Raw genomic sequence first — 14,775 nt, 5'->3', positions numbered from 1 at the left:
AATGACAAAAAAAAAAAAGAGAGAGTTTTAAGCAGTGAGTGCCATGATGCGAGAAAGTCATCCCTACAGGAAAGTTTCAGAAAGGAAAAAAACGCTGCTTGCAACCTGTCTGTAACTTCTTTGAAGAGTGCTTGTCACTGTTTCATTGTGATATACAACCGGGGTGGGTTGCTGTGTAGACTACTTGCTTTCCTGTGTTGAAAAGGTTTCTCCTCCACCCAGCTCTTGGTCACCTGTCCTTCAATTTCTCACACCGCGAAGGGCGCTTTCCACTTTGCCACTTTTTCTCCTTTGTGTCACTTTTTCCGTTTCTTTTTCCCTTACAGCTCTGCTTTCCCCCAAATCTCGCCTTTCCCCGGTGCCTCCTCCCCTACTCTCCGATCCCCTGCTGAATCAGCTGTGGCCTTCATCGCTTTCCTGCTCCTCCGTCTCCCCTTTCTTCCTCTCTCGACATGGAGGCCGTACCCGAGTACAGTATGATGGCAGTTCATTTATTCCGCCTCTCTTTTGCTTATGCATGAGCCTGTCAGTTCCCATACTGCTGCTCCTCACCTGTCCCTGTACTACTCCACCTCATTCATCGTTTCTTCTCCCATCCTTTATGTCGCTCCTATAGGACTCTGACTTTCTCCCCATCTCTGTCAAGGCTGTTTTTCACCCTCTCCCTCTCTTTCTCTACATTTCATCTTCATAGCTTTATATGTCTGGGGTTTTTGAGCTTCATTCCAGAAAAGCCATATCCATTAGGAGGAAAGTGTGGGAGTTGATGCTGATAGCTGAGGTGATCTCATACTGTGTTGTCCATACAAAGTTTGAAAGGCTGACTCAGTCTACATCTAACTCTTCCAGAATGTCAAGGCTTAAGATTTGTATCTTTAATATGTTCTTTATAAATATAGATACAAATATAATCAAATAATGTGTATTTTGTGTGAATTTAAATATGTATTAATCGATTACAACTGTTGAAAAAGTCCTTTAATTGTTTTCTTTAATCTTTAGTCCTGCAAAGCTTGACCCCATGCTTCAAAATATGTGTTGTTTGATCATTTCTAGTTTAAGAGCTTTTATTTGCAGTATTCAATGCCATTTCCCCCCATATGTTTATTGATTTCAAAGCATACAAACAGTAACAAGAAGTAATTACATCAAATGCAGCGGCTAATACAATCAAAGACCAAACAGAACACAAGACCCAAAGAGGAGGAGGAAGAACAGCAAAAAGGAGGCTACAAAAGCACTGTGAGTCAGGCTCAGTCGTATCGTTTAGTGAGATACAAAAACATACAAGTCATTAGTATTCTCTTCTAGGTGTGACTCTGTATTCAGAGGGTACCACAAGGGAACTGTGTCAGGTATGGTTAGAAAATTGCTATATCAAACCACAATAACAAGCCATCATCCGCTAACACATAGAAAACCAAAATAAAAACCCCATTTATAACATTATATGAACATATACATTACTTTTAAATAATATATTTATGTGTAAAATGTCTAATGAATTACTCACCTAGTAGCAGGAGTAAGAAAATAAATATAAACCCTGGAGTTCATACTCATAGAGGGCTTTTTTCTCATCTTCCAGTTTCTCCAATGATCTGGCTTAAATGTTTTGTATGTGTTTAGCCGACTCAGTCTTTGTACATCTGCAAAATGTCACGTTTAAAAATAACAAAACGTCCAATTCCAACATTAAAACAGAATACATGACCCATAAGGCTCTGAGAGGGGCGTGCAGGAGATTTTCATTTAATCGCAATCAGGCGTCTAGCAAGTAAGGTCAGAGAAGCAGTAACATCTAATTTCAAAGCTGTGTTGGAGGAGTGACTCCAAATATTGCAATGAGAGCGTGGGGCTCGAGCCGAGCCTCATAAATATTTGAGGAGTGTTTTGAAATGATCTCTCTAATAGTTTTTAAGAGATGGGAATGACTAAAAACATGTGTGAAAGACTTCTCAGAGAATGATTACTCAAGTTTATTGAGCCAGATATCACAAATTTGCCTCAAGGGGCTTTACAATCTGACACCTTCTGTAAGATATATATATACATTTTGGATAGCCTTGATCTGGTCCAGCAGACACAATGCAAACTTTACACTGGATAAGGTCTGATCTGGCACAAATGGATTAAATATGGACTTACTCCAGTGCACCCTCCCATAACTCCTCCAAAATTTCTCTCCCCAGCTCTTTCTTACTCTCCTGCAATTCTTTTATGAACTGATCCTAACCTCTGTTCAATCTCAGGGAGCATTAGGATTTGAGAAAGTTTATTGCAGATGCCCTTTAAATAAGGAAATATTACGCTAGGAGACGAGTACTGGTTTAATGTTTTGTAAGCAGTGGGGTAAGTTTTGCTTAAAGCCTATGATCTCAATCCCCAGAGTCACTTTAAAACTTAAAATCATTCTGTCTCATTCTATCAGTGGCAGCATATCTCATTTTGGAGCGAAATTCACTCCTCCTCCATCAGCCGGGCTTCTTTTATCTCCCCTGCCCTCCCTCTCATCCTCCGTTTAACATCCATCCACCTCGTCACTCACAGGCCCTCCCACCCTCTCCCGTCTCTTTTGTCTATCAGAGCCTTCAGCCGGCGGAGCGCTGGGCCCGACCCTGGGCCTCTGGAAGTCCAGCTCCCTGGAGAGTCTCCAGACGGCCGTGTCGGAGGCCAAGCAGAGTCGCGTCCAAGCCCAGGTGCCGTTTCACCGCCCGCGGCCGCACATGGTCCGAGGTCGGGGATGCAACCAGAGTTTCCGCAACGCCATCGACAAATCCTACGATGGACCTTCTGAAGATGGTAAGGCTTCTCCCTCGCATTTTAAAAACAGAAATACTGGTTTAGACAGTTTTAAAAGAAATGTAAAATTGTGAACTTGTAGAAGCCAAAAAGAAGAGACAGAGCTGTCCTTTTTAATGTATGACTGTCACTGTGCTCTAATATAGGATTCCTTCCTAGACATTGTATCCATTTTAAATGAGACACTACACTGCCAATGCACATCCCTTAGGCTATAACACACTGGCACTCAAGAAGAGCCAGAGGCCTGCCAAGGGACAGTGCTTAGCCTAAGTACCTTAATGAAATGCTACATGATTTTATCCACTCAGCATTTTAGGAGGAGCAACTTTATATCTTAGAGCAGCATATTTTGAATGCACTACCTTGTGAGCCCGCAGACATGTTGGATGTTGAGCTTGTGTGATTACTGAGGAAATGATCCCCAGTGTTTGCTGAAATGAGTGAGTTGACTAACGATGTTTAGAGACATCTGGAGTGTGAAGAATTACCCATCTACAGTGGCAATGGATGAGAAGTCAGACTTATTATACAATTATAGGAGTTAAATTTAGCACAGATTTATTTCTTTAGCAGGCCACCTAAATCTGTGTTCTGTTACTTTAAATCAAACATGAAACTATTAAATGAAAATTATTTTAACTACAGCTTTTGTTTTCTTTTGGGTTGGCTTTTGCATGTAGGTAAAAATTCAACATAAGAAACTGGATACGACTGCTGTTAGAAGCTCATCCAGGTGTAGAGACTTGCCTCTGGCTAGCCCCCCTGCACTGGGAGAAAGGCTGACTAATAGAAGACTCACTGAGCAGATGTCTCAACAGCGCACTGAAACGTACACGCATACCGAATGAAATGATAAATGTAATACATGCAGCTGCATTTATGAGTATTCCATTTGTCTCTCTACATACACCACGACCTCTTGCACACCCGTGTCTAACTGCCCGAACTGTTCATTCCTCCTCAGACGACGACCTGTCAGAGCACAGCTCCGGTCACGAAACGCCCGTCAGCAGCTCCTCTCGCCAGGACCTGGACGCAGAGGACGGGAAGAAGAAGAAGAAAACCAAACCGAAAAAGAAGGAGAAAAAGAGCAAAGGGAAGAAGAAAACAGATGATTCTGCCGAGGATCTGGAGAAGAAGACCAAAAAGAAAGGATTTGGCCTCTTAAGGTAGGAGACATCCTTTAATACTTTGACCTCCAAAAATCATCACAAGTTTTTTAACTTTAAAGTTTTGTTGTTTGCTGGTTAACTTTAAACTTTCTAGCATCAAGGTGACTCTTTCTGATTGGTTAGCCGATGATAAATTAAGCAAAGCAGCTCCAAAGGCTGCCACGCCAGTGCCTTGATTCTCTAAATTGAAAAGGTCACCTGCTTAACAAGAAAAATGTGAGCTAAAACAGAGCAGGTAATGAGGCTTGTGGTTCATCACTACTCCAAAACCCTGAGGTTTCTCTGGAGCATCAACAAAACTGTGATTCCTTTTGTTTTTGTGTCAAAACTGAAGTCATTTTCAGAGGAGGATCGGTTATTTAACTTTTCTCTCACGGTGTAGCGCAGGTTCAGGTTGGTTTACCTGGTTTTAGAACACCGTAGACCCACATAAGCATTTTTGTGGCAGCAAATGAACCAAAATATCAGATGCAATCCCTCCTGTAAACAGTAAAATCTAGGTTTTATGTAGAAATCGATGGAAATCAGCAGCACCATGCCCTACTTTCCCCTGGTTAGGTTTCAACAAATTACCCACTGAGCACAGCAGGATTATGGGATATAGGATTATTGGATATGAACACAACCTTCCCAGTAATGGAGGGTATCCATTATCTCTCAATCCAAGTAAAGTCCCACCGACACAGTACCAACCCAAACCGCTTGTCACCCCTTTATCAACGCGTCCCCATCGTGATTGTGACGGTCCAATCCTCCAACAGCAGCCCTTATCTATTGGCAGTGACACGGTGTGGTCAGTGTATCACTGCACTTCCAACACTTGAGATTCAATTAGGCTGTGGCGAGAGATAGCGCAGGCTGAGCGTCGGCCTACAGATGGCAGATAAGAATCCAATTGGCCACAGTGTCAAGGGCGGTAATGGAAGAGATGTTCACATGGTTAGGCCGGTGGCGGAGAGTAGGGCAGGGATGAGAAGGGCAAGATGAAGGACACACATGCACACAGAACCAGGGTTGCATACGGGAACATGTGTGTCAGAGAGACTGTAGTTGAGTGCAAACCTAGAGCTAAAATCCACTTCGCCTTAACTCTTGATTTCCCCAGTATGAAAAATGAACTCGTCTTTGTCTTGTGGCATCTTAAATAGTTCCAGTTACTGCAAGCATAAAGCTTCTGCTGTTTCTTTCCAGCAGAAACAGGCAAATATGTAGAGGCTGACACTGCTAGCTGTGTGACAGATTGTGTTTATATGTTTGGAAGGAATTCTCTGCATCTATACTCCACAAGTATAAGTACCTTTTCTCATTTGTCTTTTTATATGTTGGAACTGGAATTTTTGTTTCTCTCCTCCTTTTTATACTCTTTCCATTTCCAAGTCCCCCCTTTCTGGCTGTAAAAGGATTACTAACTTGTACAGTGATCAAAGGAACTTGTCTTTTTGAGGCCCTCCACAGATTGATGAGTCAGTCAAAGAGCCACCAACTCGAACCTCATGTTGGCAGTCGGAACATCAGACGTTTTTTTTTTTTATTGCTGTGCCATTACACAAAGAAACGCAGGATAACAGCACAGCTGGCTACAAAGTTTTACAGACTTAATTGTGTCTGAAAATGACCTCGTTGTAAAACTAATTGTGTTGGAAATGGGGCAAAGGGGGCCACACAGGAGACTGAGACACTCCGCTTTAAGATTACAGCAGCAATGCTTAGTATTTTAATCGATTAGTTACCAACTATTTTGATAACTGATTAATTGATTTTTTTAAAGAACAGATGTCCAGATTCTCTGATTTCAGCTTCTCAAATGTGAATATTTTCTAGTTTCTTTAGTCCTTTGTGACAGTAAACTGACTATCTTTGGGTTGGGGACAAAACAAGACATTTGAGGAAGTCACCTTGGGCTTTGGGAAACACTGATCAACATTTTCTGACATTTTATTGACCAAACAACTAATCAATTAATTAGGAAAATGATAAAATGATGATTAGTTGCAGCCCAACTTAAGATTTTACGACTGAACTTTTTATTTCTTTGACCGTGTGGAGTCTTGCAAGTAAAATTTGAAACCTAATATGTGTGAATATGAAGGAACTTAAAATAAAGAATCCCACCAGTCTGGCAAATCAGTTGCAATTTGGAAAACTCTGATTCGGGCACAGCCATAGTGTCTATCCCAGGCTCCCTTCTCTGCATTTTATACATATGTGTTTTGCATGTAGTGGCACGCAGTCACACACCTCCTCATTCTCATTGCGGTGTCAGCCTTTTGAATTGGCAACAATAGTCAGAGATGCTCACATCCAGCCCACTGTTCATCCAGGCACAGACGCTGAGTGCTTTTCTAACTCAACAATAGAACTAAGCCTTGTAAAAAAAAAAAAAGCTTCCAGATTGTTGCACCACACTCCAGCTCCCTTTCTCTCTCTGGCCTTTATCTGGCCAGCTTGATCGTTATTGAACTTGAAATATGACTTAATTTGCTGGAGTATTGCGCGGTTCAATCTAATTGCAGCTCTCAAATGTTATTTTACTCCAATGGCAGCATTAGGAAAAGGGCAAATTATAAACATATGACCTCAATTTACCTCCGCAATGAAAGTGTGTGCAACAGCAGCTAGCACAACAAATGTTGGAAGTCGGCCCTGTCCTTTCAGCGGCCATAAATATTTAGTTAAGCTGCGCCAGTATTTGAAGAACAAGTTGTTTTTGGCGGCAGTGCGTTGCGAACAGCTGGCTATAAGGTGACCTTTGGAGATCACATATTTGTTGTGGGAACATTTTTTTTTTTTTTTTTGCTAAATCCTTTTGTGATCCTCTTTTGTACGAAGAGCATCGTTTCCTATCTTTGCATACAGTATCATCCTACCTCAGCACCAGCATGGAGAGTGTTACATTCTTCCATAATAAAAGCGCTTCAATTAAAGGTCAAACATTAGGGATGGATAATGTATGGATATAAAAGGTCAAAGCTGACACACATACCATTTAGTCCAATTGATATCAAACTTGCTAAACCTATCCAGCAGTCATTACAAATGACTCTAATTAGCCTAATCGGAGTGTAAATCTGGGTCAGAACTCTGCTCATAATTCAGATGTGACTTTGAGTAGGGCGAGGCAGAACGTGATTTTATAGGTGCTACATTTTAGGATTAGTTGCAAATTTCCGAATTTCAAAAAAACATCCTCATAAATTTAGATGCAACTACTTTCTGAGCATCCCGGTTTTAACTGTGTGCAAGTGAACAATTGCACAAGAGCCGCTGGTGGTGGAGATTTCTTTTTGGGTAATGATTAGTCAAGTGTTGTTCTCTCTCGCTCTTTTCGCGTCCCTGCTCTGTGAGTGCGATGGCCTTCCGATGCGTCTTCTCCCCCTTTTTTCATCACCAGGCTCTCGAAGCCCCAGTCCGCGTCTCGTCTCCCTGATTGCTAAATAAGCCAAGACAAATGGCGGTGCCCTTCAGACCTTCCTCAGTAGAGGTTGACTGCCTGTCTTGTCTGTATTCAGCAGACAGCAGTGAAATCTTTGCCTGGAACGTAGCCTCGGGGGCCGCGCCACTGACAGACCGCAGAAAGACTAACACTGGAACTCCGGCTGCTCTGCTGTTTTCTCTCAGTGCCGCTGCCACATCCGCATACTCTGTAGAACAAAGAGGATAACCTGGTCAGGGGTTTCAGATGTCTTTATCAAACAAGGATATTTACATTACACTTTCTGACTTTAATAAAACCTTTGCCAACAATATTATTTTATCCAAAAATAAAGGCTCCTTGTGCTCTATACCACAAAGTGATATTTTTACAAGTTTCTCGTCCTTGGGAAGTTGATCTTGGCGTTAATCATAGTGTGTACAGCTTATGCTTCAGCTCATACTTCTTGTTTTTGCGAGGATTAGACATATTATGGTTTGATCCAACGTGACTTAATCAGAAGGTCAGGGTTTGAAGGATACAGCTTGTGACTAACATCCTCTGGTTGTGTCATCGAGCCAGTGTCGCTCCCAGGTGACATCCGACGTGCCGCCGACTGGTGAAGCTGTGTGTATTTGTACGTCCTTTATTACTCCATCTGCTTTCGAGTGTGTGTCACCAATCACCGGGTTTGTCATTGCTCAACTGCCCCCACCAGACCTGCTGGGCACTGACACATCCCGTCTGTCCCAGCGTCCCGTCAGTCACTCAGTCAGTCAGGATCAATGTTTAGCCGTCGCTATCAGCACGCGCCCCGGCGTGACAGCTCAACCAACACCCCCTCCGCCAATTTAAGGGACATGAAAGCCGGGGGTTTTGATCCGCTGTTTACAAATCCACATACAACATGATATATCCTCTCCCCCACTCCTCTGTTTGCAGCGCTGGAGAAATCCGACAGGGAAGCAAGCCAATTAGCGCCGTCGGTTCCGCTCTTATCCTATCGCAGAGCAGCAGGATGTGCAGGGTTGAAAGGTAGTCACTGGTGGGCTGTACTCTACAGAACCAAAGCCTCGTTGTCAAACTGGAGGGGCCCGCTGCAAGATGATTTCTGATTGATTACTGCTGTTATTGTGCACTCCGCCTCCTCACTCCCTTTCCGTGATCCCTTGCTCCGTTACTCTTTTAGTTTCATGATGAGCTCCCTCTCCTCTGTTTGTCCTGAAATGTCTTCATTTCCTTTCTTCCTAACTTCACATTTCCTTTGTGTCCTTCTTAACTTCCTTCTGCTATCTTTCTTGTCATCACTCCACTCAGCCGTCTGCACTTGAGTGTTTCTTTCCCTATTAATTTCTCTATTTCCTTGAATGAACTATTGATTTAACCAGGCTATATCAGACAAAATGAGCTCCAAAGTACCGCTTGAATTCACACAAGTTCAAGATTTTCTACAATTAAGCGTGCTAATATGAGCTCTGCGAGGTCCCAGAGAGCTCCTGCTAATTAAACAAGCACAAGGCGCATCGCACCTTGGAATTTAGTCTTTGTGAAGTTTCTGTCATTTGTGTTCTTTTCGTACACAGTTATTATTTCCCGTGCATCAGAGAATATCCCTGGAAGAGATCAAACTCGGTAATGGGTGTTTATAACAGTGAATGTGGTGTACTGCAACAGACCTTGACAGCGCCACAGATTGTGACTTTCAACACATAAGACCTGCATTAACACAAAGAAAGGAAAGGAAGGGAGGAAGGAAGGATGGATGTATACGACTATTTGATCGTGCCCGGGTTGTCAGAAGTGTTGGTAGGCATACCAAAATCCCTCCGACATGTTTGTGCGGGTGTCTTAGCTGTGACTCTAAGCTGTGATGGGGGTAAATTGGAGGTGCATTACCTAATCCCACCATTGGTTAATGCACTGCAGGTGGATTTCTTTGATCCGCCATCTCATTTAAGGCATTTAAGGGCGGTTAGCTGCAGTGATAGAGTGGAGTCTCCAAGAGAGTATTTATTAATGTTAGTATTCTCTCTTGTAAAATATGCATAAGGCCATACATTTTGCACACAGGACAAACCTATCTCCTGTGGATAAGCATTATCGCTCCCTCTCACTTTATCTCTATTCATCTCTTTATCTTTCCATAAATAATATATTTGGCAAACCACAAATCACTTTCTTTGCAACACTTGACATGTATGAAACACACCGCTGTGGCTCACTAATTAGGGCTGCCTTAAATGCACGTTCCCAGCGAATGCAAAGCCTCGCAGACTGTATTCATTCACTTTCACATGCGGAACCTGTTGTACGTGTTGGCCAGAGGTTGGAATGATTGAAGTGGAGACGGCAATCATGCAAATCCCGCTGAGGGTTAATATCACCTCTCTCATCCGCTGCTGGTTTTAACCTGCAATTAGAGCAACCTAGACCGGGTTATTTACGTGAGTGAAGATATACATTAAATCTGCAGTGTGAATCAGTCTGCATATGTTCTTTCTCAATTTTTTATTAAAAACCAGTCCCTTTTATTTGAAGCCATTATGACTTGCAAGCTTATCTGCCATTACAATTACTAATGCAGTTTTCCTACCAAAACTCCTCGACCCCCGAAATGTACCGTGACATTAAAATACTGTTAACGACAAGCGGTGAATCACCCCTTATTGAGGGGAAAAAAAAGTCCTAAAATGACAGCTGTTTCCTTTTTCTTTTCATAATTCCGATTTGTGCACAATTTGCTCCCTGCAAGACTCCTGCCACCCTAAATACAAAAAGCTGCCAAGTATTTTTCCAGTCATTGAAAATGAGCTCTCGCACAGCAGAAGCAGCTTCCTGTACCCGCTATTGAGGCACAATTCTAATTTACAACTTTGCCATGGAGGCAAACAAACACGGGCGCTATCACCGTCGGCAGCCGCCGGAAAAACAAATTAACTTTTTTCCTCAATTTCTACCTTCCATCCGGCGCGATGGGCAGCTTTCCTGAAATGATGTGCGGGTTTATTGGTGTTGATGCGAGCTGTCAGTCAAATATCAGAGGGAAGGGGGAATTGACAGTGGAGATGATGAGGAAATCCTCATGCATATATATCAGCTGATAAAGGGGCAGTCACAACAGGCCTCCGCCTTACCTTCCCGCCCCTGCCTCTCTCTCCCTCTCTGTCGCTCTCGCTCTCTACATCGCTCATGCCATCCCCTTGAAATTCCCCCTCTCTTCTCACACGAAAGCCTTTTATGTTCCTTGTCTTTCATGCCCTGGCTACACCTGCCTCCCCTCCTCTTCTTCAACCACACCGTTTGGCTCAGAGCTCTCTCTTATTTACAGCTCCAGCGTTCAGCGGGGAGGGGGGATGGCTGATGCAGGGATGCCGACTCACTCCTCCGCAGTTTGACCGTGAAGTAGCTCCACCGGAGCAGTTGAAGAATTAATTACTTTATTCATAGGCTTCTAAACAGCTTGTTTACCTCCTCCTTCCAGAGTTTCCTAGGAAGTTTTGGAGTTACAAGGTCTATAACTTTTAAATTATTCTTGTTTAGTCTGCCAAATTATCTATCCGTATTCTATCTTCCTTAATGTTTAATACTGATTTACATCCTCTGTTATGTAAGGAGCAATCTTCAGAAAGCTAATCACTCGATAATGTTCTCTAGAGTTTTGCCAGCAATCATTTCACCAGAGTAGTTGTCACATTTCTCAAATGGCAGAGATCTCATTTAGGAATGAAACCCTTCATTTTTATTTCTACCGGTAACGTCTGTGAGTCATCCCGCTGAGGAACATGATACCCACATTTGTACAGTGAATTATTGTCCATAAGGTAATTATCAAATGAGGCCATGAGCTGAGACTTCCATTTGTGTTGATCAGTTTCACGATCCATCAATTCCTATCGAGTTATGACATTTGGATTGACCCCGAGGGGCGGACGGTTTGAAGTGCAGACACATCCGTATCGGCCAGACAGCTCAGCGGCATTTCGGCAGCCGACTGCCTATCACTCACCGGCCAATTAAAGGTATTCATGTGGCCACAGGAAACAGTCACGACCAATTAGCATTTGCTCTTACGTACTCGTGCACACACATACACTCAGAGCACGGGGGCGCCAGGAAGCGATTACACCTCCAATGGATGTTATGTCCTATCCAGTCATCTTCATGCCACAAGTGATGGATGGACTTCCTCTGTCATTTAAGATCCACTAATGTCGCACACATGCAAGAACACACACAGACGCTCCCACTCGCCTTGTGTTTTTCCTTGCCCCCTCACGCATCTCCCACTAAAACACACACAGAGCGTGACCTCGGCTTTCCAGACGGAGAAGGTTAAGTGTTTCTTGTCTGAGGATGTGTAGAGGGCCGGAGGAGCCAAGAGTCTAACCTTTCCCAGTCTGCCAATGGCTCTCATCTGGAGCCACGGTGACCTAGCCTTTTCCCTAGCCTCCAGCTGGGAAAATGTTAAGAATTTAAAAAAAAAAGAAGTTAGTTAGTTCACAGAGTTATTCAGAAGTAAAAATACCAACACTCAGGGTATCAAAACATTTTTATTTTATTCACTCGCATTAGAACCTCCTAATCTCACTGGATCCAAATTATCCAACATGTATTAAAATGCATGCATGCACATTAATTCTCCACACATTAATATGCACTGAGTGTTAAAGGAAAAAGACAAAAAATGCTAATTAAGGCCGTACATTTTGAACACGGATAGCTTTCCACCAGTGCCACTCACATAGTTTTGGTTTTATTTGCCCAGGTTTTCTTTTTTAGATACGTGCCTCTGGGATTTCTGCCAATACAGTGAATTTGGATGAAACTTTATTTGTGGTGCTAGGATCACTGAGAAATGACATTACCCTGTTACACTGAATTATCCACCACCCTCACTGTAGCTGCCACCCAGTTCCAGATGCTTGCTTGGACTGTATGTACTTTATATACGCACACAGAGACAACATACAAACAGCCTTCCACCGTGGCAGGGTGTGAGAATGAGGGGTGTAGCCCAGTGGTATCGTTTAATATTAATGGCTTCCCTGACAGAAGTGGGAAGGGAAGAGAAAAGACAAGACAAATTGCCGGGGGCGACGGATTTTGTGTGGAATCGCTAAAATATGCCACATATCAGAATGCAAACAATTAAAGGGAAGCCCATATTTCACCAGGCGGCCCCTGGACGGCGCGGCGCTCTGGCAACTCCCGCTGTCGAAAAAAAAAAAAGCCTCTCCTTCTCCTCTCCCTCCTTTTCTGCAGTACTTTGCTCCTCTCTCTGTTTTCTTCCCTTTCTCTCCCCTTTCATGTCTGTTTTTTCTCTTTCTCAGTACCCTCTCCTTGTCATTTATTGCTTCCATCCCTTGATCTCAGTCTTCCTCTCTTTCACTTTATTCTGCATTTCCCTCCCTTTTTTTCCCTTTTTCTTCACCTCTTTCCTCCCCTTTAACTTTCCTGTTGTCTGTCATGCATCCCCACATTCCCCTTCTGTTTCTCTCCCTCCTCCTCCCTTCCTTTCCTTTCTCTCACCCCCTCTTCCCCCGTCCCCCTCCTTCCTGCCTCCTTTTCTTTGTTTCTTCTTCTCATTTACCTACCTTTTCCTGTGTACTTTCCTGGCACCTCTCCCTTTTTTCTCTCATCCCTCCATCCCTCTCTCTTTTGTCTGGCTGAGCCATCGGGGCTCGGGGGACTGGCCAGGCGTTGATTAAGAAAAGATTTCTGCTCGCTGTTCCCCTGAGAACAACCTGCTGTGCATTCATACCTGTCCGCCTGCCTCCATCTTGCCTCCTCCAGGTGTTAAATTACAGTCATTTAAAAAGGAAATTAAAATGATTCTTTCCCCTTTTGATCATCATATATTTGCAGCAAGGTTGTTTACTGCACAGGCAACACAGTGTTGAAAATCTTCTCATGCAGAAGCCACTTGGGCTCGGTCAGGGGGTTCTTTCTTTTCCTGTGAAATTGAGTCAAGAATTAGATATGAAAATAAGAGCTAACCGATGAATCCTCCACTCGCATCTTCCTCCCTACATTATTAATACATCCTAAGTGGAGCTGTTTTAACTCCGATTAGCATTGGGTGGATCTTTCTTAGCTGCAGTTTTCTCTCTGTCTCTCTCTCACCCACTCTCCTTCTTTTTCCACTCCTATCACTGCTAATATTAGCCATTAATGGAAGCTGATTTGGGCCAAATTGCCCGTATGCGGCGCAGGGCATATGGAGAAGAAGTCAGATAAATAGATTTAATTATGCCCGGTGGGGAAAACTCAGGACCTGCTGGCTGTTTTCATTATCGAACAAAGGCGGGGCCATTTTCCCCCGCGAATAGGCCCGGGATTGGCTGATGGTGCCGTCAGTCCCAACAGGGGTTTTCAGTGGCCTGGCTTGACCTTGTTGTTGGGTGACAGGCTACTTGTAGCCTGATCCTCAGTTCCACCAAGAAACCACACCAATTTTAAAGAGCGCTTGTTGTCTATTTTTTGCCGTGAATGCTATTCTGTCTATTTCAAGCCTGAAATATTTTCCGACTAGTCTCACCGCGAAGCAGCGCCAGGTTGCCAGAACAGGAGAAGGAGGCACCGTGTTACATCACAACTCTCTATAGTGTTAATCTCTCTCTCTGTGTGTCTCCCATTTCTCTCTCAGTCTTCCTCCTCAGTTTGTTTCCCTTTCACCCTCCCTCTATCTGTCTCCCTCTTTTCTCTCTTCACTGCAAACTCTACTGGGATATGCGCGCTCTTCTCCAAATACATACAGAGCAATCTAATTACTGCGATAACATTTCTGCTTGGCTGATTAACTGTTCTCCCTGTGCCTCTGAACGCAGCAGCATTGCTTCTATATATTCCTAAGCTCCTTACTCCTCCCCAGCCGAGCTGCACTTTCACGGGAGCTTTGCCTCACCCATCCTTCTCTCTTCTTTTCTTTCACTTTTTCTTTCTCTCTTTCTTTCTCCGGCTGTTTCTTATTCTTAGCGTCTCTCATTTATTCTCCAAGGCAGATTCACACATTCACACGTTTTATGGCTTGCTCATTTAATTCCCTTTTTCTTACTTACTCATTCTCTTTTCCCTTTTTTTTTGCAGTCTTTTCTCTTTCACCCACTCTGCTTCTTTTTTACCTCTCTGTCTTGCGCTCATTCATTTTCCAAGGCAAACAGGATATTTGGCCAGTTTTCTCACTTGCTCTGGGCTGTTTGCCGCCTTCTTCTTTCCTTAGAACGTATCAAGCCTGTGGCAAGAAAACTCTGTGTTCTGTTTATTAGTCATTCAAGTGTTGAGACCATGTGGCTTGTCCGATCATTTATTTATCACCTTAGATATAGTTAAAAAAAATCTATTGACCGGCCACAGACTGTTATTTGGAGAACTCCCCCCCCCCCCCCC

The 14,775-nt window shown here is 43.4% G+C and overlaps 1 protein-coding gene across 1 annotated transcript in view; it reads left to right on the top strand.

The window, feature by feature from the left end:
- pard3ba (par-3 family cell polarity regulator beta a) overlaps positions 1–14,775 on the top strand; it is a gene marked incomplete in the record, with an annotated part of 136,360 nt that overhangs the window by 79,808 nt on the left and 41,777 nt on the right. Inside the window, 2 exon segments of the mRNA XM_035678052.1 lie at positions 2,587–2,802; positions 3,770–3,974. Coding sequence (XP_035533945.1) covers positions 2,587–2,802; positions 3,770–3,974 — 421 coding nt within the window.

This window comes from Morone saxatilis, unplaced genomic scaffold (assembly GCF_004916995.1).
Source record: "Morone saxatilis isolate NCDOM2014 unplaced genomic scaffold, NCSU_SB_2.0 Contig6, whole genome shotgun sequence".
Lineage (NCBI taxonomy): Eukaryota > Metazoa > Chordata > Actinopteri > Moronidae > Morone > Morone saxatilis.
Note: the sequence above shows the minus strand (reverse complement) of the source record. Positions and strands in the feature narration are given on the sequence as shown.